Source organism: Sparus aurata, chromosome 9 (genome assembly GCF_900880675.1).
Source record: "Sparus aurata chromosome 9, fSpaAur1.1, whole genome shotgun sequence".
NCBI classification, from domain to species: Eukaryota; Metazoa; Chordata; class Actinopteri; order Spariformes; family Sparidae; genus Sparus; species Sparus aurata.
In genome coordinates, this window is record NC_044195.1 from 34,597,434 (window position 1) to 34,619,861 (window position 22,428).

A 22,428-nucleotide genomic window follows, 5' to 3' on the forward strand; every position below is an offset into this window, starting at 1 on the left:
CATAAATAAAACACACAAAGTTGTCTCTAAGAAATATACTGTATGTTCAAATACAGTAAACAGTCAAAAGTTATCAGAAAGCCAGCCCAAAGTACTGAACCAGAGAGTTAACTGACAAAACGTGGGACAACCTGGCAATCACTGACAGGTAACATACAGGTGTGTAACATTTGAATTTTGAAAATGGGCTTCTGTAGAACTGAATGGGACTATTGCTGCATTAAAGAAATTGGAAATGATCACAGAGTTGATCTAAGACCAACTCGGTAGATTTTATTATATCTTTAAAGTCTGCTTTTGTAGAACTGAGTGGAATTTTTTGATAATTTTAGCATCAAATTACAAAATAAATGCCGCTGTGGAGTTTTTGGCTTTTCAATGATCACAGAGGTACAAGAATCCGAGAGAGTATGCTGAAAACAATTTGATGTTATTTTTTGTGGATCTTTTAAATTCTGCTTCTGTAGAACTAAATGCGATGTTGTTGTGATTTCAACTTGCAATTATTAAAAAAAAACTTGAAAATGATCACAGTGGCTCCTGATATCACACTGGACAAGAATGTGGTGGAGTTTGCTGAACACAATTTAGTTTTATGGGATTTAAAAAATGTACTTAATGAGCAATATATCTGTATAGTACATGATTTTAACATGGAATTATTTTAAACAAAATACTGCAGTGAACAATTATCACAGCCCTGCACTCTCCCCTCCCACACTGGACAATACTGAAACAGACACTAACCTGCTGAGGGTCACCTCATTTTCCTCTCTACTGCATTTTTCACATTTACACTAACTTGCTGCTGCCTCTGAATGCACAATCCAACCTGCCTCCATTTTACTTTGCACCTCATGTCAATAGTATACATTTCTTGTTTAGTTTATTTAGTCTTTTATTAAATCTAACCGGTTTTTATGTCTATGTAACTAACATGCGGCCTTGTGAACTTAATGTGCTGACTACGTACTTAACGTACGTAGTCTTTTTATGACTGTGCTCAACTACAACTACCTTTAATTAATTTAATTGCCAGGGTTAAATATTTTTTAAAATCTGAATTGAACTGATGTACTCAGTAACATTCCGTTACTTCAGTAATATTCTGAATACAGGACTTGTACTTGTAACGCAGTAACGTGGTGGTATTCACTTGTACTTTTACTTTGATAGAGGATCAGATTACTTCCTCCGCCAGAGATCAAACAACTGCAGCGGGAGCCTCGGGTGACGTCAGAGACGCGGAGAGGAGCGTGCGCCAGCTGTGTGTGTGTGTGTGTGTGTGTGTGAGGTGACAGTCGCTCATAAGGAAGTGGAGGAGGACATGTCGACCAGCTGAACGCAGACAACAACCGCAAAAAAAGCGTGGATTCCGTTGCTCCCGCACGAGGTAAGTGACGCCGATCGGCGGGAATGTGTCGAATTTAGAACGCTGTCGGGGCACGAGACCCACCAACGGTCGGACGTGTGATGCAGCCGCTGTGGTTTTTAGCTAGCAGCCGTTAAAAATGACAAGGAAGCTCGACGTTAGCCTGCGAGTTACCCTCCGCTTTGTCCCCCCGGTGCCTCCGGTTCTGGGGCTTTATCTGTATCTCTCACGCGTTATTGATAGCTGGAGGCTGTTTTCATAATGGCTACTGTTCGACATTTGATACTCGCGAGGGAAAACAAGGGGAAATGTGGCCGAACAACATCCCGTCCAGGAGCTCCGGAGGACCGTCCACGTCTGAACTTTCAGATGCTCCTCAGCTTCAGCAAACATCGGAGTCATGTCGGATTAATTAAACAGGTTTAAAGTCAGATCTCTCCATCAGGCCTGTTTCTAAATGCACCAGCTTTGGTTTGGCAGTGTATGACTTCGTGTAAATCACTTGTTAAAAACCACTTTTGTAGAGTTGATTTTATGTGAAGTCACCCTTTTTATAAAGTGATGTTTCACCTTTAATTCCTGTTACTGCTGTTAGTCTATTTATCAGATTTTAATCCCTCCCTTGTGATGTCTTTTTCTCACCGTACTTTACTGCTTTCATTTGTTATTTTTAATGTATTTACTGTAATTTATTCTTTCCACTGCCTACAGTCTCTTTCCTTTATTGTTTTTATCCTGTTAATTATCTTGTTTTTTGCATTATTTGCTCCCATTACTTGAAGTTAATCATTTTGACCTTTTGTGTTCTGCCTTCTTGTTTAAACTCATCTTAGACTAGACTTCCTCGTGTTTGGCTGAACTGTTGAGTGTTTATTCTGTAATAATGTCTTCCTGAGGTTTCCTGCTTCTTCCTGATTGTTTGTCAATGATTATATTATATAAAGTTTATCACAAACTGTGCAGATGCAGCAGGAGCAGCTGGTTTTAGTCCGATGACTGTACCTTCACACAGCCATAGCCTTGAGCGCTGGTTTAAAGTTACCGGCTATAAGATGAAACCAGGAGGCTATTTCTGTCCCATGAGATGTAAAGCCTGTACATGGCAGCAGTGATTATACTGATAACAGTTAAATGCATGGATTTCCTGGCTGTGACGTGGCCACGCTCCCTGGTTTCTAGAGCATTCTTACAGCTGAAGCAGCTCCCGGACCATCGTGTTGTGATGTCCTCCAGGGTAAATGGATGCTCAGATGGTGTGCCTTGTAACCTGAGCCAGGTGTGTTTCACACGGTTCAGGTTAGAGGAAAAGGTGGCAGCATGGAGGTTAGAGAAAGGCAAATGGAGCTTCACCAAAATCATTTTACACACATCAGTATCCTGGTTTCAGTTCGCTTACTTGAGATTGTGTATTCAAGTTTATAGTCAGTGAAACCAGCTTGTTGACATATGCAAACAGAAAACCAGGATACATCAGCAACCTGATAATAACCAGGATACTTGTACACACGTCAGAGTCATTTATGTAAAGTACCTGAGAGGCTGAAACCAGAGAAACTTTAAGATGTTTTCTGTTTTAATCTGTCATCATATAAATGTTGGTTTAATCTGCTGATTGACTGACTGACTGACTGACTGATTAATCAGCTAACAGATTTAGAGCTGTTGTTTCACCAACATCCGTTTGACAACACATTTCCTCGGTTATTAGCGCTGGATTTGCGTCATAAGCCCTATTTGAACGTGACTCATCTGTGGACCTGTGGTAATTTGTCATATTTCTGATGGCTGTCTGTGATCTTAATCCTGTGGCCACCGTGGCAGTAAATTAGTCCCAATCACAGAGGTCCTGTGTGTATCAGCATGTAAGTGATTCAGGGTTGTATTTCTTCTGTATTTCAACGTCAGGCAACTGAAAAATTATTAAACATGATCGCGGCTTGTGTTGTGAGATCGGTGACATCAGATTTAGAAGATGACAGAGCAGGTTAGGAGCAACCAAAGGTTGTTTTAAATGTTATAACATTAGTAAAATACAGATTTCTCTTATTCCCTGTGAAAGCACCAGTAATTTGGCTTTTGACTCTGTCACAAATTAAGAATTCTGTGTTTGCTGTTTATCATCAGTGGAATTTCTGACCCTGTAATATTTTAAAATCTGCGTCAGACTTCCTGTCATGCCCTGATGATCATTCACATACAGCCTGTTGTGGATGCAGCTGCACAGGAAGAAGCAAATGTCAAATGAGCAGATTACAGCAGCTTAATGGTGATTTTGACCTTTTCATTCTCTAACCATTTCCCTTTCTCCCCTCTTATCTTCTTTTCCCTCTCTCCCTCTGTTATCCAGATTATTCCCTCCAGCTCCGGCTTGTCAGACATGTGTCCTCTCGCTGCTCGTCTCCCAGCAGCTTCCTCTGAGATGGAGATGAGCCGAGGCAGCGACACCACGTCTGCGTGTACATAAGCCTCTCCGGCGTGAGCTAACATCGGATACCCGTCACTGCGATTGTCAATATTTAGGTGCAAACATGGCCACCGTTCCTCCTGGGATCCGCCTGCTGGTGTCCTTCGACAGGGACCAGTGGTGAGTCTCAATCTGACGGCAGCTTGTGTGTTGTCTCTTTACGTTGATTTCTGACTGATAATTTGCCATCAAGGTGTGAATGATTTTATTATTTGGACATTACAGTGCAACTTTCAGCACATACAGATCTTTCTGTCCATGTGTTCTGAGCAGTAAGGTCAGTCAGTGCATTCACATGACATTGTATTTGACTAAATGCGGTGCAGTACAGGAAATACTACATTCTGCAGAGGCTGTTTGATGCCTAACACGCCCTGTCACATTAGGAAATTGTAAGGAAAACAATTGCTAGTTGCAGTCCTATTTATCGAAATAATTAACACAATCAGTTCTAGAAATCTATCTGTTTGCTAAGTTTATTGGTGTGTTGCAGTGAAGTCAATGCTAAATAACGTTAACATGTGGATTTCACCTGGGATGAGGCTGCAGCTAAACATCTCACCCATGACCTTCTAAAGTGTTGATCAGTGTTTCGTCCTCAAATGTCTTGGTTTGTCCACAACCCAAAGATATTCAGTTTACTGTCACAGAGCAGAAAAGAAACCAGAAAATATTCTCATTCAACAAACTGACAGAGAGTTTTCACTGACACGACTCAAATGGATTAATCGGCCGGATCGAAGTAGTTGCAGCTCGTAAATGTACAACTGCTCAAACCCTTCACCGGGACTGCAGAGAGGGATACCTCCATTCTGTTCACTTTCTGTCCCCACCCGAGCTTGATATGTTAGCTGTAACCATAACATTATGCCTCAGTCCATTAGAGCCAATTAAACTGATGCAATTTCCCCCCCAGGGATCAATTCATTATTTCTGAGCCTGATTTTGATAAACTTGTGTTGTTTCTTATGCAGTGTTTCCTTTTTCACCTGAATGCAGTCGCAGTGCGCTTCACGTTATATTTCAGAAGCCTGCCCAGTGATTCCTGTAGCCAGGAAATTCCCCCTCAGTCAGACGCGTGCCTCTCGTGCCCCGTGCATGACAAAGCAGCTCTATATGTGTGGCCCTGGGGCATATACAGTATCCATTAAAGAAATGAGAGCTGCTCTCAAAGAGCACGATATTGAATGGTGGCTTTATGTGTAGGATGTTTCTCTGGATTAGTCTCCTCACTTGGGAAACCATCCATGTACCATGAGTGCACAGATACCAGTTCTGCTCAGGCTTTTCTGTCTCAGATGTTCACTTGTCATTAGTACTTTCAAAGCTTCGTCCACTGTCAGCTGGATCTTTTTAAGAAGGTCTCCTGTTTCCACCTGAAGCTGTCCTGCATGTGTAGCTTCAGAATTTGATCTGAGTCAGATGTCAACTATTCACCTGACAGCTATAGCTGCTAACCTGAAATTCCTGATGGGAATGTCAACAGTGAGATTGTCTGTTAAAACAGAGCACAATAAAGCCCTGCTCACCCCAGAGGGGAAAACATCCCATCTCTCTCCATTGACGTTGTCTCAGATACCAACAGCTCTGGTTCCATCAAAGAAACAAAAACCTTAATTCACTGAGTTGGATGTGAAAATGTTCAAGCTCTATAAGCTGTTTTTCCTCGCTGCCTCGCTGATGTCCGCCCTCCTCTCTCGCTCCTCTCCTGATATTTTCACACATAATGCAGCAGGTTAATAGTTTATTTGGACCAAAAGCAAAACTGGTGATTGTTGGAACAGTGAAAAGACAAACCAAAATGGCTTTGGTGAGTTTTATTGTGTTGCTGTTTTCTATGGAAGTGTACAGTTACGAAAATTACTGTTTTTTTAATGGAGTCTGGTGGTTTCTGCAGGAGCGTTATAGGGCTGTTGCTGGTTAAACAAAACAAAAAAACTCTATTTCTGCAGGAATCGTTTACAGTAAGTTGACTGACAGCAGTAACTTTGATGTTGAAGCCATTGCAATGTGCCGTGGCTGCCGGCTGAGGAGATCTACTGGACCAGTTCCACAACTTTATGTGTGAGATGGTGACCTAACGAACAGTAATCATGAATATCTTGATATTGCGACAACCCTACACCGAAGTATGAAAAGTACTTTCTGTGGCATAACATTATAGTATTATTCGGCTAGGAATTTCATTAACTTCATTGTCTTAGGAGACCTTTGAAAATATCTCTTTTAAGTTAGTTTTGTGCAGTTTAAACTTACAGTGTATCGTGTCAGTGATGGCTAATTGAGAGAGCGATGTTTTGTGTCAGCCGGCTACACTTGGGACACACTGACACACACTGAACACGCTCACAGCGTGTCGTCCATCCAGCTGTTGCATGAGAATGTGTCCACTTACTCAAACTCCACCTCCAGTGACTGCTGCAGGAAAATCAGACTGATGTGGTCTGTGATCTGTGCTGCAGGACAGACGAGAGGCTGATTTCTGTTCGCTCCCCAGTCAGCTGATGATTACCATCCAGCTCCTCATTACCACTGAACACACACACACACACACACACACACACACAGGATTCAGGGGTCAAGTCTTTTTTATCATTTTGCAAAACAAGGAAACAGTAAAGCATCTCCCTCAGCCGTGTAGTGCAGAATACAAAATAAAAGATCTAGTTTATTGATGGCAAACCCAAGTTAATTTCACAGCCTGATCCCTGTTTCAGCACAGATAAAGTCTGTATGAATCTGACTCAGTCAAATAAACACAACACAAAGATGTAAGCAAACATGACTGGGAAGAAAAAGTAAACAGGATGTAATATTACACATCAAGTTACAGGATGTCCTGGATGGATCAAACAATAGACGGGTGTTACACTGATAAATGATTGTTTTTACATGTACACCTTTGTCAGTTTGTGGTCAGGACAACTACTATGACAGTTTACACCATGTAATAGACTTGAATAAAAAATCGATTTATCTAGAAAATAACCCACAGATTAATCGACAATGAAAGGAATCGTTAGTTGCAGTCCTGTTTTCTTTTATTCTATCATTCTGGCAGCTGCAGACCTTCTTACCTTCATTGATTCACTGTCTTTAGTTAATGTGCAGATATTTGTATGAGGAGCGTCAGCAGGATTATCTTGTCATCTCACGCCGGCTGTCTGTCAGACCTCAGCCACACCTGAAATAGTTTACTCTTTGTGTGCTTAAATATTTTACAAGACGTCTGACATGTTGTAGTTGCAGCCAGCCATATGTTGTAGAGTGCGTCAGACTGGTTCTGGCACGTCATTCCATAGGTTTGACATATTTGCCTGTTATGTAACATGACCTGTGGAGACATAATGTCAGCCACAGGCCTATGACTCTAACACAAATATGTCTGAATACCATCTGCTCTCTCAGTTGCACTAATTGCTGTATTTTAGGCGTGGTGTAATGTTTGTGAAATATGTGAGCTGTGGTTTAATTCTAGTTTTGAGCTAACATGCTGGTCCTGTCGTCTCTCAGTTCTCATCGCTGCCCTCTTGTGTTTCCTCTCTGCAGGTACAGAGCGCTCACCTTCATCCTCACCTTCCTGCTCTACACCAGCTTCCACCTGTCCAGGAAACCAATCAGCATCGTCAAGGTAACACACGCTCATTGTTATAATTTACTCTAAACTTAAAAATGCATTTCAAAGAGAAAACCAAAATGTTGAAGGTTATTAATCTAATTATCTGAAAGCCAGAGTCACGATTTAAATGAGCTGACAGGTATTCAGGAAGCTGAAGAAACACATCAGTCGATCAGCAATTTACATCTTTGCTAAATGTTTTCCACCTCACACTGTGTTCCTGTTACATCTGAACGGTGCACTTGTTGTTTTGTTCTTTGTTTCAGAGCGAGCTCCACAAGAACTGCTCATCCGTCAGTGACCTCGCCACCATCGGCGCCAGCAGCGGTGCCGGCAGCGGCCAGCAGCCCTCGCTGCTGACAGCCCATCTCACAGACATGGACTGTAGCTGGAAACCTTTTGGTTTGTATCTGCTTCATTCTTAACATTTCAATCTTTTGGGGGAAATTTCGAAGATTTTTAACAGATTTTTGAGTCAAAATTAAGGTTTTGTTTGAACCTGTCAGGCTATCTGCTGTTCTCGGATGATATTTTGTCCTAGAAATAATTATGACGAATGATAATATCATCATTTTAAGATGATTTTAAACAGCTGATATAATTATCATATAAATGGCATCACGATGGTTGTAAACCTGTTCAAAGAGCAGTTAACTTTCAATTCTTAAGAATAATCAGAAATTGAAATCAGAATATAAAACAAATAATAGTATATCCTAAACAAATCAAACAACATAACCAAATCAATAAAGAAAATGGACCCTCAGACTTTAACAAGTAATTGATCTGTAGGACGGCATAATTGTTGTAAAAGCCTGCAGTTGTTTTGTCTTTGGTAGACTGTCCCCCTATCATCGTCAAGTTTATGAATCTGATATGAATTGCGTAAATAACTACATAATAATAATAATAATAATAATAATAATAATAATAATAATAATAATAATAATAATGGGCAGTAAACTTCTGCTTTTTCTTTTCTGTTTTAAGGGAACAACCTGCATAATAACAAAAAAAAACACATTTCCTTTCCTAAACCAAACGTTTCTTCTTCTTCTTCTCAGATAAAAGGAACTACAAACAGCTGCTGGGAGCCATGGACTACTCCTTCCTCTGTGCCTATGCAGTGGGAATGTATCTCAGGTAAGACGACAAAGAAGAGCAGGGCGGATTTATCCAGAGTGGAGATGAAGAGTACTATTAGTTATGGATGGAAAAGAGGGACATGAATATAATAAACTATTAGATAACTATATAGAAAAAGCTTTCTTTATGAGTCACTCATATTGAGGGAATGACATTTGAACCCCTTGTGTAGTATTTACATTTTATTACCCTATTGATGAGTCTTCGTGGTCATTGTGCTCCCACGCAGCGGCATCATCGGGGAGCGCCTTCCCATCCGACTGTACCTGACAGTGGGCATGCTGACCAGCGGCCTGTTCACCTGCCTGTTCGGACTGGGCTACGTCTACAACATCCACAGCCTGGGCTTCTATATATTTGTCCAGGTGAGACTCAACATTATGTATTATTAGACAATGAGCATTAAGGCATCAACTCATAATGAAACACTCGTGAATATGTAGTGTACACATATAGCAGCTGCTGTGTGTACTCTATTACATTTATTTGTTAACTTCAAGGTCCCGTGTGTGTTTCACCTCTGACGCCCAGTAAACATACATCACGTGTGCATGTGGGAAAGAGTCATTCTCTTCTCCTCTCTGTCAAGTCAGAGGGCTCTGTGTCATTACCTGAGCTTATCCTCATTCTTCGTCTTGGTGATTTCAGGTGGCTAATGGTTTGGTCCAGACCACTGGCTGGCCCAGTGTAGTGACCTGCATCAGCAACTGGTTTGGAAAAGGAAGGTGAGCTCTGATTACTGGCTTCTGCATGATGAGAACGGTTCAGGAACAGTTTGTGGTTTTGGATGATTTAAGGAAAATGTTTCAAGTAGATTCCTTGTTAATGTATTATTATTGTAACTCAGTAAGACAGAAAGTTATCGTTCAGTAAGCAGTTGGAAATTTTCATGTGTAATTTTTGCTGCAGCTCGCAGATCTGATCTGTAAATCACGTGACGTCCGAGCGAGTGTATTTGAATCAGAATCAAATCAAATTGTAAAATGCGTGAATAAAAACAGGGAAAACGAACATGAAAGGTTTAGTTTGACAACATGACGTGTGTTTCCTGTCAGACGTGGGCTCATCATGGGGCTGTGGAACTCCCACACCTCAGTGGGAAACATCCTGGGCTCTCTGATCGCCGGTTACTGGGTCTCCTCCAACTGGGGTCTGTCCTTCATCGTACCGGGGCTCATCATCGCAGCCATGGGCGTCGTCTGCTTCCTCTTCCTCATCGAGCGTGAGTGCAGACTTCTATAAACTACAATATATCATATTAATTTATTTCTCTAATTTCTCCTTCTTCTAAACTTACTAAACAACTTAAAGTGTGAATATAAATGTGTTTGATTATTCTCTTCCTCACTAAAGTGCTGACTCCCACATGTTTTAATTACATGAAGAAAGCAGAGTAATGAGCTGCTTTCTGTTGCTGTTGGTTTCAGTTTTAGACTTCACAGCTGTTGATGGAGAAGTTTGATATTAATCTTATTGAATCTTTTTTTTCTCTCCAGATCCAAATGACCTGAAAACCATTCACGCTCAAAGTTCTTCTCCAGGCAAATGTGTGAGTTTTTCTTCATATCTTGTTTTAAATAGTGAATTAAAACGCTGTCTGATTTTTGTCCTTATACATTTTTGTGTGTGCAAAATATGGTCCTTCAAACTGATGACACATATCGCTGTAAGCTGTTTTTTTTAAAGGTTTCAGACTCCAGTGTTGAACACTGAGAGCCACAGACAGAGTAGTGAAGTCAAAGTATTCTGAGAAGGATGGATTTTCATGGGATTTGCTGGCAGTGAGAAATATATATAATTGTTATCCTTAAATGCTTGAAAAAAGAATTAAACCAGTTGTGAATAATAATGCAATGTATTGTTTCTTTAAGCAGGTTCAAGACAAGAGTTGGAATGGTGTGAATGGACACACTGAGATGTATCTGCAGTACAAGGAAGGCAAAGCACAGGTGTGTTTCCCTGTCTGCTTATATTACTTACATTTTTTAGAAAATACAGGACTTTAAAACCCCTGAAAACTGGGATTTGATGTGTTTTCATGGGCTTCAAAAGAAAAACAGAAATAAGTTTTGATGTCAGTAAAAAAAACGATCTAACTGTACTGATGATCAACAGTTACCTGCAGATGTCCAACACTTCAGTGAGTTGCACTTTAGAGATAAAGTTCACCACAAAATCAAAAACACACAGATCACCTGTAGCTTATTTATCATCTAGATTGTTGCGTTGTTACCTTGTGACGAAGACGGACTCACAAGATCACGTGATCTTCAAGTTGTGTATGTGTGGCTGAACACACAGGTGAACCAGTCGACTCCCTCTGAAGAACTACCAGCAGCTACAAGTGTGGTTTAGATGTGTAGGCTAGTGTGAGAAGCTCCTCCAGAAGTTAGCATAGCTGCTATCAGTTCAGTCAGAAATGTATTTTCTGGATGGAAAAGGTGTTTTCACTCTTCTCTCAACTAACTTCAGTCTTTTTGTCCTTTATCTGGACCGTGAGTCTGCCTCCCTAACTAACCGATCTAATTGGTTGACATGAGCCAGTGATCGATGTTGATGACAGATGTTTCATACAACCACCAGCAAGTATTGCCAAGCGCCAGCCCGTTTCCAAAAAGGTTTAAGCGTTGCCTTTCTGTATAACTAACCATCTGTGGCATCATGTTAGTTTTGGTGTGAGTAACAGAGTAGAGGTGTCTGGTCTCAAAAAAAAAAAAACACATTTGAAGAACTCAACAGAAATGTTTCTTTCCAGAAATCATGACGCAACGACTCAAGATAATTCCACAGACCTTGTCATGAACTGTTTCCTGTAGGAACGGGAAGCAAGCTAACTAAGCTAGCTAATGTTACATCCGCTGAGCAGGACGTCATGAATTTTTACATCCCACACTTTAACATGTTCGAGCCTCTCGTCCATATTCTGGAAAGAGACGTTGCTGTTGAGTTTATCAAATATATTCAGCAGATATCTCAAATTCTGCAACTCACAGTGAAACAATATATATGGATAAGGTAATAATGATATATATTTTTCATTAGATTTTAACGTGATATTGTAATCCATTCAGGAGTGCTACTATTACAATGGTAGTGTTCAGAACAGGAAGGTCAGTAGCTTCAGTACTTTCAGCTGGTTCTCGGTTGCTTCAGCAGTAGTCAGATATTTTGGGATACTTGATGAAAAATGCTTCTGGGGCTGAATCCAAATGTCCTCCTCTGGGGCACAACACCAAAACATATCAGAGACTCTGTATGTGCCCTCACACACGTCTGGACGTTTGGATTCAGCCTCAGGGTTCTTAAACCTCTTTGAAATAATGGCTGGGTCGGGTTCTCCTCATGCAATTGGTTCCTTCCTTTAATGCTTCAGTTTTCACGGTGAACTCTGCCTGACTGTTACATCAAATTGGTTTTAAAAAAAATCCAAGATTAGCGCTTTTTTTTGTTGTTTTGAGTCAAATGTGTTGGTGTTTAACAGCCTTCTCTTCCAGAATAAAAGGGTGATGTTGCACTTGTATCTGGTTCTTAATTCCTCTTCACAGTCTGGATAATTCTGCTCCGATCTTTCCTTGATTGTCACAAAATTTGAAATAAGTCATCATTCAAATTATCCAATTATCTTGAAGTTCCTGCATGAACTCAACTGATGAAAATGACTGTACTATAAAGAAACATACTGTGAATGGTCGCCTGCGGACTTTCAGTAATTGTTCCTGTTGACACAAACACCTGCAGCGTCTCATCTCGTCTCCTCCTCTCCTGCAGAGTTACGACACAGAGCTGTTGTTGCCCAGAGACAGTGTGTGTGTCCCTGTGCAGCCGGTCGTGGTGGTGAAGAGGGAGTCAGAGCCGTCGCCCATCAGCTTCATGGGAGCCCTGCGGATACCAGTCAGTCTCACACACACACACACACACACACACACACGTTATCAAAGCTGTTGTTTCCCCTGCTGAGAGTCAGTAAAGGAGATCTAATCTGTGCTCATCACCGCGGCGTTCAACGTTAATGTTTTAACATTAATCTGCTGGCTGAATTATACGTAAACTTTGTAGTTTCCAGAAAAAATGTAACTCAGAAAGTCAATATTTGCAATAATCCAAACTATGTTTAAGGTATTCAATATATATTTCCATTTAAAAACAAGCCATCCTTGAGGAGAATGAGAACAAGAACACAGGATGTCAAAGAAGTGAAACAACAAACATTCTTGCGTATCAATAATGTTCTGCTGAATGCCTGCAGGAGAAGGAAGCATGATGGTGTAATCCTTAGCTACCTCCGTCATCAACTCCAGAAATAAAGATGTGTTTAATTATTTGGCCCCGAGCAAGCAGACAGTCCTCACTGTTGAGCCCTGACCCCAGACATGCTGTTACGTTAATCATACTGCAACTGATACGTTTTAGTATTTAATTAACAACTTGGATCTAATATTCATAGTTTAGATCAGATATGAGAATATATTAACAACCAAGAAGATCTTGCAGCATGGCTATGAGCCATATCTCCAGGTTTCCATTTGTTTGAAAGATAAATACTTGCCATAGTTGTGTGCACACAGTTCTCTTGTGTAATGAGGGATCATTAGCAACAATTAAGATGTGCACACCTTCAGATTTAACTTAGAATAAGAACCTAATCTCTTTCTGCCTCCAGAGATTCAAACTGAATCATTTTATCAGTCTGACGTTCAGTTCACAACTTTTAAACATTATTTTCAACCTTGGTTAATATAAATGAGTCACAGAATAACTGCACAAAAATATCAGCAGCATCTTCGTCACAGAGGACCCAGTGTGGGTGCATGTGTCTGTATATCAGACTGGGTCCATTAGTTCAAGTACTAATCATTTCTCTGGGCAGTAAAACCAGACGGGTATCATTCAATCACAGAAAATCTTCCATAACAGTAACTAATCACCTTTTCCTGTGCTGTTTGTATCTGCAGGGAGTGATCGAGTTCTCTCTGTGTCTGCTGTTCGCTAAACTGGTCAGCTACACCTTCCTCTTCTGGCTGCCGCTCTACATCACCAAAGCAGGTGAGGACCCAACACAACTTCAACCATCGCCCTCATTACCGTCCTTTTATTTTCAAACTCTGGGTATTTATTTTTACACAGCGTTGTAACATTATCTGCAACCTGACTGATCAGCGAGCCGATACAGAGCTTGTTGTCTGTCTCAGTAAAGAGCAGTTTTATTACCAACAGGCAGGTGTCAGACTAAAGGCTGTGCTGAGAAGAATAACAGGTGTGTGTGTTTGTATTTGTGTGTCTGTGTGTGTGTCTCAGCTCACCTCGATGCCAAGAAAGCTGGAGATCTCTCCACTCTGTTTGATGTGGGAGGAATCGTGGGTAGGTGCTTTTGTTCACACTTTAGTTTTATCTCGCTCTTATCTCTTATTCTGTGTGTGTGTGTCTGTGTGTGTCACTTTTCTTCACACATTCGTTGCAGTCTGTATTTACTTTTGTGCATTCTGTTTGTGTGTGTGTGTGTGTTGTACAGGGGGAATCTTGGCAGGTGTGATCTCTGATAAACTGGGGAAGAGAGCCACCACCTGTGCGATCATGTTGCTGCTGGCTGCTCCCACAGTGAGTTTCGTATCTGACACTTTATTCTGGAGGGACCTGATGTCTGAACATGTTTTAGATCAGGATGTTCAGAGCAACACGTAACTGTTGGGAGGAGGTCTGTCCTGTCAACCAAGCATATAAGTGACTGATAAAAAGATCAACTTTGAGCCCAAAGTGCTGACAGCAGGCCTCTGTTTGCATCCAGCGCCCCCTGCTGGAGAAACAGATCACTGCTTCTTTTGTTTATGATCAAGCCCAGTGTTGACACTTTAAACCCAGATAGCCTCTTGTCACTTTCCCGTATGTCTGCTTGTAAATCAGGCTGCTGCTCACGTCTTCAGACGTTTGTTAAGTGAGTGAATGTTGACTGAAAACGTTCTGTTTTGTCTTCGTCCTGCAGCTGTACGGCTTCTCCATGATCAGTGAGTTCGGTTTGGGGCCGACCATCGGTGAGTCTCCTGCTCAGAGCTGCTGTGTCGTGATCCCATGACTTCTTTATTATCTTTTTTTACATCCTCACACTTCCTCATAATTATATCACCATTACATCATTCTCACTTTTAATGCCTTTCATGACAGCGATAGCCGTGGCTGGAGGCGTTATGATTCATGTTGAGAAAGCAATATCTCTGAAACTGCTCAATAAAGTAATAAATAATAAGGTACTTAACAAACATAGAAGACCCCATGTGAGCATCTGAGATCCTGTTTTGCAATTTGATCAATTTGGAATAGTTTTATTTTTTCAGAATGTGAAACTGAAGGAAAGATTTACTGTCCTCTTTCCAGACAACAACACATTTCTCAGTGCTGGTTTGTTTAAATCTACAGAGCACCAGGATTGATTTAAATGTTGCTGTAAACCGTATTTTATTATTTATCAAAACTGACTTACAGAGCCGTATAGAGAAGGTGTGTGTGTGTGTGTGCTGAGATCAGAAACTATTTCAGAGAGATCCAGAATTATCTTCAGTGTTTGAGGACCAACCAGCAGATGTCTTCATTGCAGCACAAGTACACAGGTTTTTTTCCAGCGAAACCAATTAGCTTTTAGTGTTTTTAAGGATTGAGTGTTTAAAAATGTTTGAAATTGTAACATCAAAATAAATAGCTTTACATTAGCTCAGCCGGGTTATCTTTAATTCCTTTTGTTTGTCATCACTCTGCAGAAAGCTGCATGTATAAATATGTAGTTTACCTCGCTGCAAGGTGCTGAAACATTTTAAATGCCATTTGATGCTTAAAGTTCTCAAATTTGACTATTTAAAAGAAGTTGGAGCATATGTTGTTTATTCTTGAGACATTTATAAGATGTTTTCTACTTGCCGTGATCTGATATCTTTGCTTTGCTCCAGGACCATCACTGCATCTAACCGATATGTTTTTGTATTTTCATATTTTAGCAGCTGTTAGAACCCAGAGGAAAGTTTTACTGCTCAAAGCTTGCTCCTTTATGGCTCTGGAGCCGTAAAGGAGCTCAATGAGAGTTCTCATTTCAGTCTCGTTGTTGTCTTTTTTGGTCTCAAACATTTCTCATTTGTTTCTCCTAAAATTCCTTAGGAGCAACAGGTGAGACTTGAGACTTTACCGCTCAAACCCTGCTCCTTTCCAGCACTGGGGAGACATTCTGAAACTTCACTGAGAGCTTGATGAGATCTCCTTTGAAACTTACAGGGAGCCCAAGTTGAGATTTTCTGCACCTGTTTCTCAGGAGAAACAATTGAGAAACAGGAGAAATCATCCACAGCCTCACTTTGGTCTCACATAGATCTCATAGTTGTCTAGGAGAAATGAGACACTACTGAGATCTCTTTTCCAATTCTCGTTTCCTCTGGGAATAGAAGGTAAAAATACACACAACAGAGAAGTTATCCCTTCAAACATTGTGAAAAGATCTAATTTAACCCAAACTATATTTGTTCCTAAATCGAACCAAAGTGTGACAGAAAACTGAAAATAATAAGTGAACGTAGAGTAAAAATGAGTCAACAGTATAACATCATGTCCTGAACAGAAAAGGAACCACAGTGTCATCGGTGAAAGTCCTGAACTTCACCTATTCAGCCACAACAGCTCGCTCAGTCTGGAGTTTTGCCGCTTGCTGCTCAGTTGCAGTGATGTTCCAGGAACAATGTCGAGATCGAGATATCAGAACGATAACAGCAAAAGCCTTTCTCAAATGTGGGTGTTTGCTCTAAAGGGTATTAAGTCCTTTTTTATGTTCGGTGCCGACACCGTGGCTCGACTGATTCATTCACACTGAGCTCGTGATGGTCACAGCTGCAGCTCATTATCCTCCCTGTACGCTCGAGGGACTCTGTTCATGTCATTATGTGACACAGTGTGAAGACGAGCTGCAGCTGCTGAGCTACGATGTCCTTTCATTATCATCACACATTGTCACGGGGGAGTGTGTCTGTTAGAGGCTGTGCTGCCCGGAGAGTTTAATCCACACTGAAGTCCTAAAACGTTATCAAAGAAACATCAGGAGTGACTCACCTGTCTGTTCCCAGGTATGCTGCTGGTGTGTGGAGGGCTCGTCAACGGGCCGTACTCCCTCATCACCACCGCAGTCTCTGCTGATCTGGTGAGCTGCTTTACCTCTGATTCTAGCTCCTGAATTCATCCAGGATTACAGACTCAGTCTGAACATTCCTCTCTCTTCTGACCTTTGACCTCAGGGGACCCACAAGAGCCTGAAAGGAAACGCCAGAGCGCTGTCCACAGTCACCGCCATCATCGACGGGACGGGATCTGTAGGTCAGTATCGCAGATCACAGGTGTTTCATCACAAATTAAATCAGAATGCAATCATTTGCAAATCTTTAATCAACCTATATTCAGTTTTAAAATGTTCAAAGACAAGATATGTAATGTTCAAACTGATAAACATTATTGTTTTCTCTAAATGTACATTTGGAACAAAGTGTGAAGAACCACAGCGTACATCTTTTTTTTAAGTCAGAGTTGTTGATACAAAACAAAATAAAGATCTCAGCGATCATTATTTTAACATCACGTGACCTTCAGTTATGTAACACAACCAACAGATAAGAATAAAATAAGAGCTATAGCTGCATTTTTAATATTGTTGTTTATGTTCCTAATTTTCAACAATAAGTTCAGTTAACTTTATTTATAGAGCACTTATCAAACAAAAGTACAAAGTGCTTTAAAATGCAGAAATGTTCTAGAATCTAAAACATTAAAACAATAAACAGCAAAATGATTCAAACTAGTAAGAAAAAGCTCTCAGCCGTCCTGAGCTCCTGACAGATTTGTGATTACAGTGTTGATGATGAATAATCCTGGTTGTGTTTATATGATCAGGTGCAGCACTGGGCCCCCTGCTGGCTGGTCTGTTGTCTGCAGGCGGCTGGGATCAGGTCTTCTACATGCTGATGACGGCTGACTTCTTGGCTCTGCTGGTGAGCTCCTTTATTCTATTGATCGAAGCTAACAGTTAGCTGGTGAACAAAGTGGAGCATTTAGCAGCTAAAGAGTGAGTTTGTGGAGAATGAAACTGACTCTGAATTAATGTTAACAGTTTAATAATCTTATAATATTTAAGATGTTGTGTTTTCAGTTCTGACGTCAGCACAACCACCAGTTGTTGAAACTAAAAGCTGAATTGGAATAAATAAGTGAATTTATATGTGACGTGTGTTCGTGTGTGCAGCTTTTGCTACGACTTGTGACGAAGGAGCTGACCTCGAGTAAATCCCGTCCCATCTCGGCTGTAGAGTAAGTCCATTCTGCCTCTTCTGTGACCTGTTTCTCTTTCATTTAAGCGAGTGAACGAGCTCCGTCTGCAGGCTGAACTCTGTCCGAGTAAATGATTTGTTCAGTCACAGTCTAGTATCCAGAACATAAAACCACAGATCATAAACATTAAACAGTAAAATGTACCAGGACAGTTTGAACTAAATGAAACAGCTTCAGGTTAATGAGTCTTAACTTCTGGCATCGACTCAGAGTTAAAACATTACTGACCTACAATTTAAAGTCTTTTTTTAGCTCACAACGTGAACCAGATGTTTGGATGAAATTCAGCTTATCGCTCTTTTCTGCTGCCAAATGACGCCTGCAAGAGTCTTTATGATAAAGTTGTATCACTGATGTGGGCTACAGGTCAATCAGCTTCATTTGAAATGTGCATGTGGAGGTGAAGCTCTGCATGTTATTGAACGTCAATAAACTTGAAGACTTTGTGTTTAGCTTTCACAAGACACGCTGTTGGTGTAAATATCGACAATATAACATCCATTCAGTCGGCGTACAAACTTAAATACTCCAACATCTTTCCACTCTTGATTGTAAAACTTGATGACACCAACTTATCAGTCTGGTGTTAATGTTTGTCTCCTCACAGGCTGAAGGAGCACTGAGCACTTTGATCACACAGGAGCACCGAGGGCATCGAACCACTTCAGCCTGAACTGACCTGAACTCGTGTAATAACTGGACTTTCCTGGATGTGAGATATTTAACACACACACAGACACACACTGCGCTGTGTGTAGTGTAGCAACAAGACTGTGGATTCATCTCTCTGATGAGCGTCCTGGTCCACGTAGACCTGCTCCGTCTCCTCAAAGGACCGTCAACAGTAGCCTTCTCTGACGTGTATATAAGGACTTTACTTCGACTACAAGTGGTGGTTATTTATTGTGGATAGAAATCTTTGAAACAGCAACTTCCAGACTCCTCCTCTTCTTCTCATCGACCTAACCAGAACATCTCTGACTCAAACAGTTGAGTTTGTATCTAAAATTACACCCGAGGGACCAATTTTTTAAATGTTTACCTAAACTCATCCTTCCTGTGGGACCATGGTGGACTGAACTCAAAAAATCGCAGCATCTTGTGATTTGGATTTTGCACTTTGATAATGTTTCCATTAGTAGATGTGTGCTAACTGACAGCCAATCAGATCGTACAGAAGGAATTAATATTAATAACGTGGTCATCAGAAGTGGATTCAAATCGTGACGACTAAATTCATATATTTCTTTGATTTGTTATCATAAAAGTGAACTCCTTCATGTACACACATCAACTTCAGGGCGACTGCAGTGAAACAACGTTCAAACACATCTTTATACTCAAACCACGCATTAATCAGTTACCAGTGACCAATAACTGTAATAACATACATCGGCGTACACTCGCAGTTATGTTTGTGGAATGGGTTGAAATACATGCTTTACATCTGTCACGTCAGTTACAAATGTATGCAGTGTAACTTTGCTATGTTAGTTAATTAAAATAACTCACCGTTAACTTTCACACTGGACATGAAGAGAGAAGAGTGCTTGTTTAACCCGACCTGACCTCCTCCCGATGCAGACTTTACCTCTCTTTATACCCCCCGACTTCCTCCTTTACTGCTGTAATAAGTACCACAGCCACTAGAGGTCGCCACCTAACAACAAATGTAAATATAACTGTAATAAGCTAATAAGTTTGGATTGGTGGGATCCATCACATTATGATTTAGTGTTGAAGGGTATTTGTTAGCTTGTTGCTACCAAGCTGCTGAATCCCCGTGGACTCATTCTGACATCTGTTTGTTCCTGATATTTAAAGGCTGAACTGTGGAGGAGTCCGTCAGAATAATGTTCACCTTCACCCATCACATTCTAAAAAGTTTAAAAATGAATCCTCTCTCTCACACGTCAAGCTTTGGATGGCCTTTAAAGGTTCCCTGTGGAGTCTCAGCAGCACAAACATAGAAATAGTTTATGCTCATGTTTACGAGCTCACTGTCTTCTTCTTCTTCTCTAAATACTTTGAGGCAGGAAATCAACACTTTTGTTCGACCTCGAGGACACACAGTGTTCTGAAAAATAAAACTGTTGTTTATTTACAAGAATCTCCACAGGGAGCCTTTAAAGGGTAATTACACTGAAATTATGAAAAACGTCTCTCTCCTCGAGTCGAGTCTGACACATCAGATCATTTCGGTTTTGCCTCCACTCCTGAGAACAATGGAGTCAGTGTAGTTTGTGCTGCTCACACAACATCTGTCCAGGATCACTGTCACCTGGAGGGCCAAATTTGAAAGTTAATTCTGGGCCACGGACCAAAAGGAAGCACCACAAATTGAACCTCACGGTGGACCAGCTTTGAACCTTGTGCCCCACTTTAGGGCGAGGTCGTGGTTGATGATTGCTCAGTTCCGTGCCATTTACTAGAGCTGGACCCGTTACCAGGGCAGATATTCAGCATCTTTCTGATTATCAGTTTTGGTGATTTTTCTGTCCGATTGCTGACAAAATAAACCAGTTTAAAAATGTGCGACTTCGGCTCTGATGAAGCATCTTGCTGTCCACAACACTAATAATCTCACGAACAAATAAAAAGTGTATTGAGAGGGAGAATTAAATGGCAGAAGACAAGTTCCTCAAAAGTGTATTAGAAACAGTACTTGAATGTTAATTTTACAGTTTTTCCGTGTTCAGGAACAGTTTGTTTCTGTGTGACGTCTTTTTATGACATTTTTAAAATATTTTAATTCCTCCAAAAATTCACATGTCTGTGAACTGAGTTGAGAGCGGACACGACCAAAACCATCCGCGTGTACAGGATGGATAAATAACCACCATGAAAAAAATATACATATTTATGTGAACTGACCCTTTAATCTTAAAGGAAACCCTCGTAGCTTCCTGTGTTCACACTGTCAGCTGGTACGTGATGCATTTCCATGTCTTGTGACTGACATTAGGTTGCTCAAATGTAAAAAAATAACCGTAAAAGAGAGAAATGCTGCAGATGTTCTGTTTGGATCGTTCTCTCTGAGACCACTACGCCTCCTCCGCTCAGTGGAAGTTGCTGTTTCAGCGTCACCTTGCGTTGCCTTACTGAACCAAAGAGATTGTGGGATCATGTTGTAATTTAAATAACAGACTACTTATTTAAGTTATTCCTGTCGTATTTTGTGGCGGTTTTTGATTCTGTTTTTTTCTAAATTTGTGATAAAATGAAGGCACCAAAGTTGTATTTTTATATAAAACCTTCAGATGATGATGTCTGTTCTTCTGTGTGGGGAAATGAATGTAAAGTTTTATTTTGCAGTGCAATGTTGATGAGTTCGCTTAGTGTTTAATATAGCTGGTTAAAGTGATTAAATCTGTTTATTTGAAACTTCCATAATCCGATAGTTAGCCAAAAAAATCATTTAGGTATATATGGTAAAGTTAAGGCAGAGAAAGCTCATCGTTAGTGACTGTTCTTCATATTTATGATGATATTGTGTTAATTTATTGACTGTAAACATCATCAGAGTGAAATCCACAGAGCACAGACTCCCGGTTATGTTCTACAAATGTAAATGTTGAACTCTGGGATCATTTCCTGTCGTGGTGGTAGCATCGAGACGACGCTCTGGCACACGTTGTGTATATTTATGACGGTGGTCTTGTACTTGAAACATTGTGTGCCTTGTTTGTCGTTTGTCTTTTTTGCTGGGAAGTTGATTTTGTAAAAAAAATAAAATCATCAAAATGGTTCTTTGCTTCTTTGCAGTGTTTGGGGGACGGTTCACTCCCAAAGCGATCTGGGAGGAAAATAAACCAACATTGTTGGTCATTTTGCTCCCGTCACACGTCGTCTTTAGACCCAGTGGAAGGAGAAGCGGGTCCGGTCGTGTGTTTGATGGCTCTGTTTGCAGCATGCTGCTACACGCCAGCTAAATCGGTCCGGTCGGTGGCGTGGAGAGGCCTTCAGTCTCAGCTGGAGGTGGCAGGTGTCATCTGAGATAGAAAAGCTCCTGACAGACAGAAACCCACTCAGTGACACAGGCAGACTGGAAATCACACACATGCACACACACACTGTTACACAAGGCTCAGGACGATCCACTAAATGTCACTTCATCCTAAATCCACCCTCCGCTTTTACTCTGACAACCTAAGTGTTTTAATCTGAAGAGAAACAGAAGTTCACGTTACAGTTGGTTTAAAGCCGGTTCTGTGTGGCCTTGAAGTGACTGCAGTGAAAGAAAGAGGGACAAAACCTTCAGTCAGTGCAGAAACACATTATCAACCTCAGCTGTGGTGCATTCATGTGTGGTAGGAATAACAGGAAAATACAGTTTCAGACTGGGAAAATTGACGTCAACGCTCCTGAAATCGGAACAACAACTCAGAAACTGAAACTGGCAGATTAAAGTACATTTTTGTTAACATTAGGCTTTTGTAATCTTTTATTTCCCCCTTTTCATGTGAAAAGAAACACAAGTTCACG

At 40.8% G+C, this 22,428-nt stretch overlaps 1 protein-coding gene across 4 annotated transcripts; it reads left to right on the forward strand.

The window, feature by feature from the left end:
• Positions 1 to 1,252: 1,252 nt before the first annotated feature.
• Positions 1,253 to 21,691, forward strand: slc37a1 (solute carrier family 37 member 1). 4 transcript variants are annotated; one of them, XM_030428799.1, is made up of 21 exons: positions 1,253 to 1,393; positions 3,720 to 3,956; positions 7,386 to 7,467; positions 7,722 to 7,857; positions 8,520 to 8,598; positions 8,831 to 8,966; positions 9,250 to 9,326; positions 9,657 to 9,823; positions 10,098 to 10,150; positions 10,473 to 10,550; positions 11,673 to 11,711; positions 12,370 to 12,492; positions 13,554 to 13,644; positions 13,897 to 13,959; positions 14,111 to 14,196; positions 14,579 to 14,627; positions 16,692 to 16,765; positions 16,860 to 16,938; positions 17,509 to 17,606; positions 17,858 to 17,922; positions 18,551 to 21,691. In XM_030428799.1, exons 2-21 carry the CDS (start codon positions 3,901 to 3,903, stop codon positions 18,564 to 18,566), a joined length of 1,647 nt encoding a protein of 548 aa, XP_030284659.1. In that variant the 5' UTR covers positions 1,253 to 1,393; positions 3,720 to 3,900; the 3' UTR covers positions 18,567 to 21,691. The 4 variants fall into 4 exon arrangements, with proteins under 4 accessions (XP_030284659.1, XP_030284660.1, XP_030284661.1 ...); XM_030428800.1 differs by having other exon boundaries at positions 10,476 to 10,550; XM_030428801.1 differs by lacking the exon at positions 11,673 to 11,711.
• The last annotated feature ends 737 nt before the right edge of the window (positions 21,692 to 22,428 follow it).

Coding starts and splice junctions, on each gene's coding strand:
- slc37a1 (XM_030428799.1), top strand. CDS start 3,901: ATGGCCACCGTTCCTCCTGGGATCCGCCTGCTGGTGTCCTTCGACAGG. Junction 9,327..9,656: donor AACTGGTTTGGAAAAGGAAG/GTGAGCTCTGAT, acceptor GTTTCCTGTCAG/ACGTGGGCTCATCATGGGGC. Junction 14,197..14,578: donor TGCTGCTGGCTGCTCCCACA/GTGAGTTTCGTA, acceptor TTCGTCCTGCAG/CTGTACGGCTTCTCCATGAT.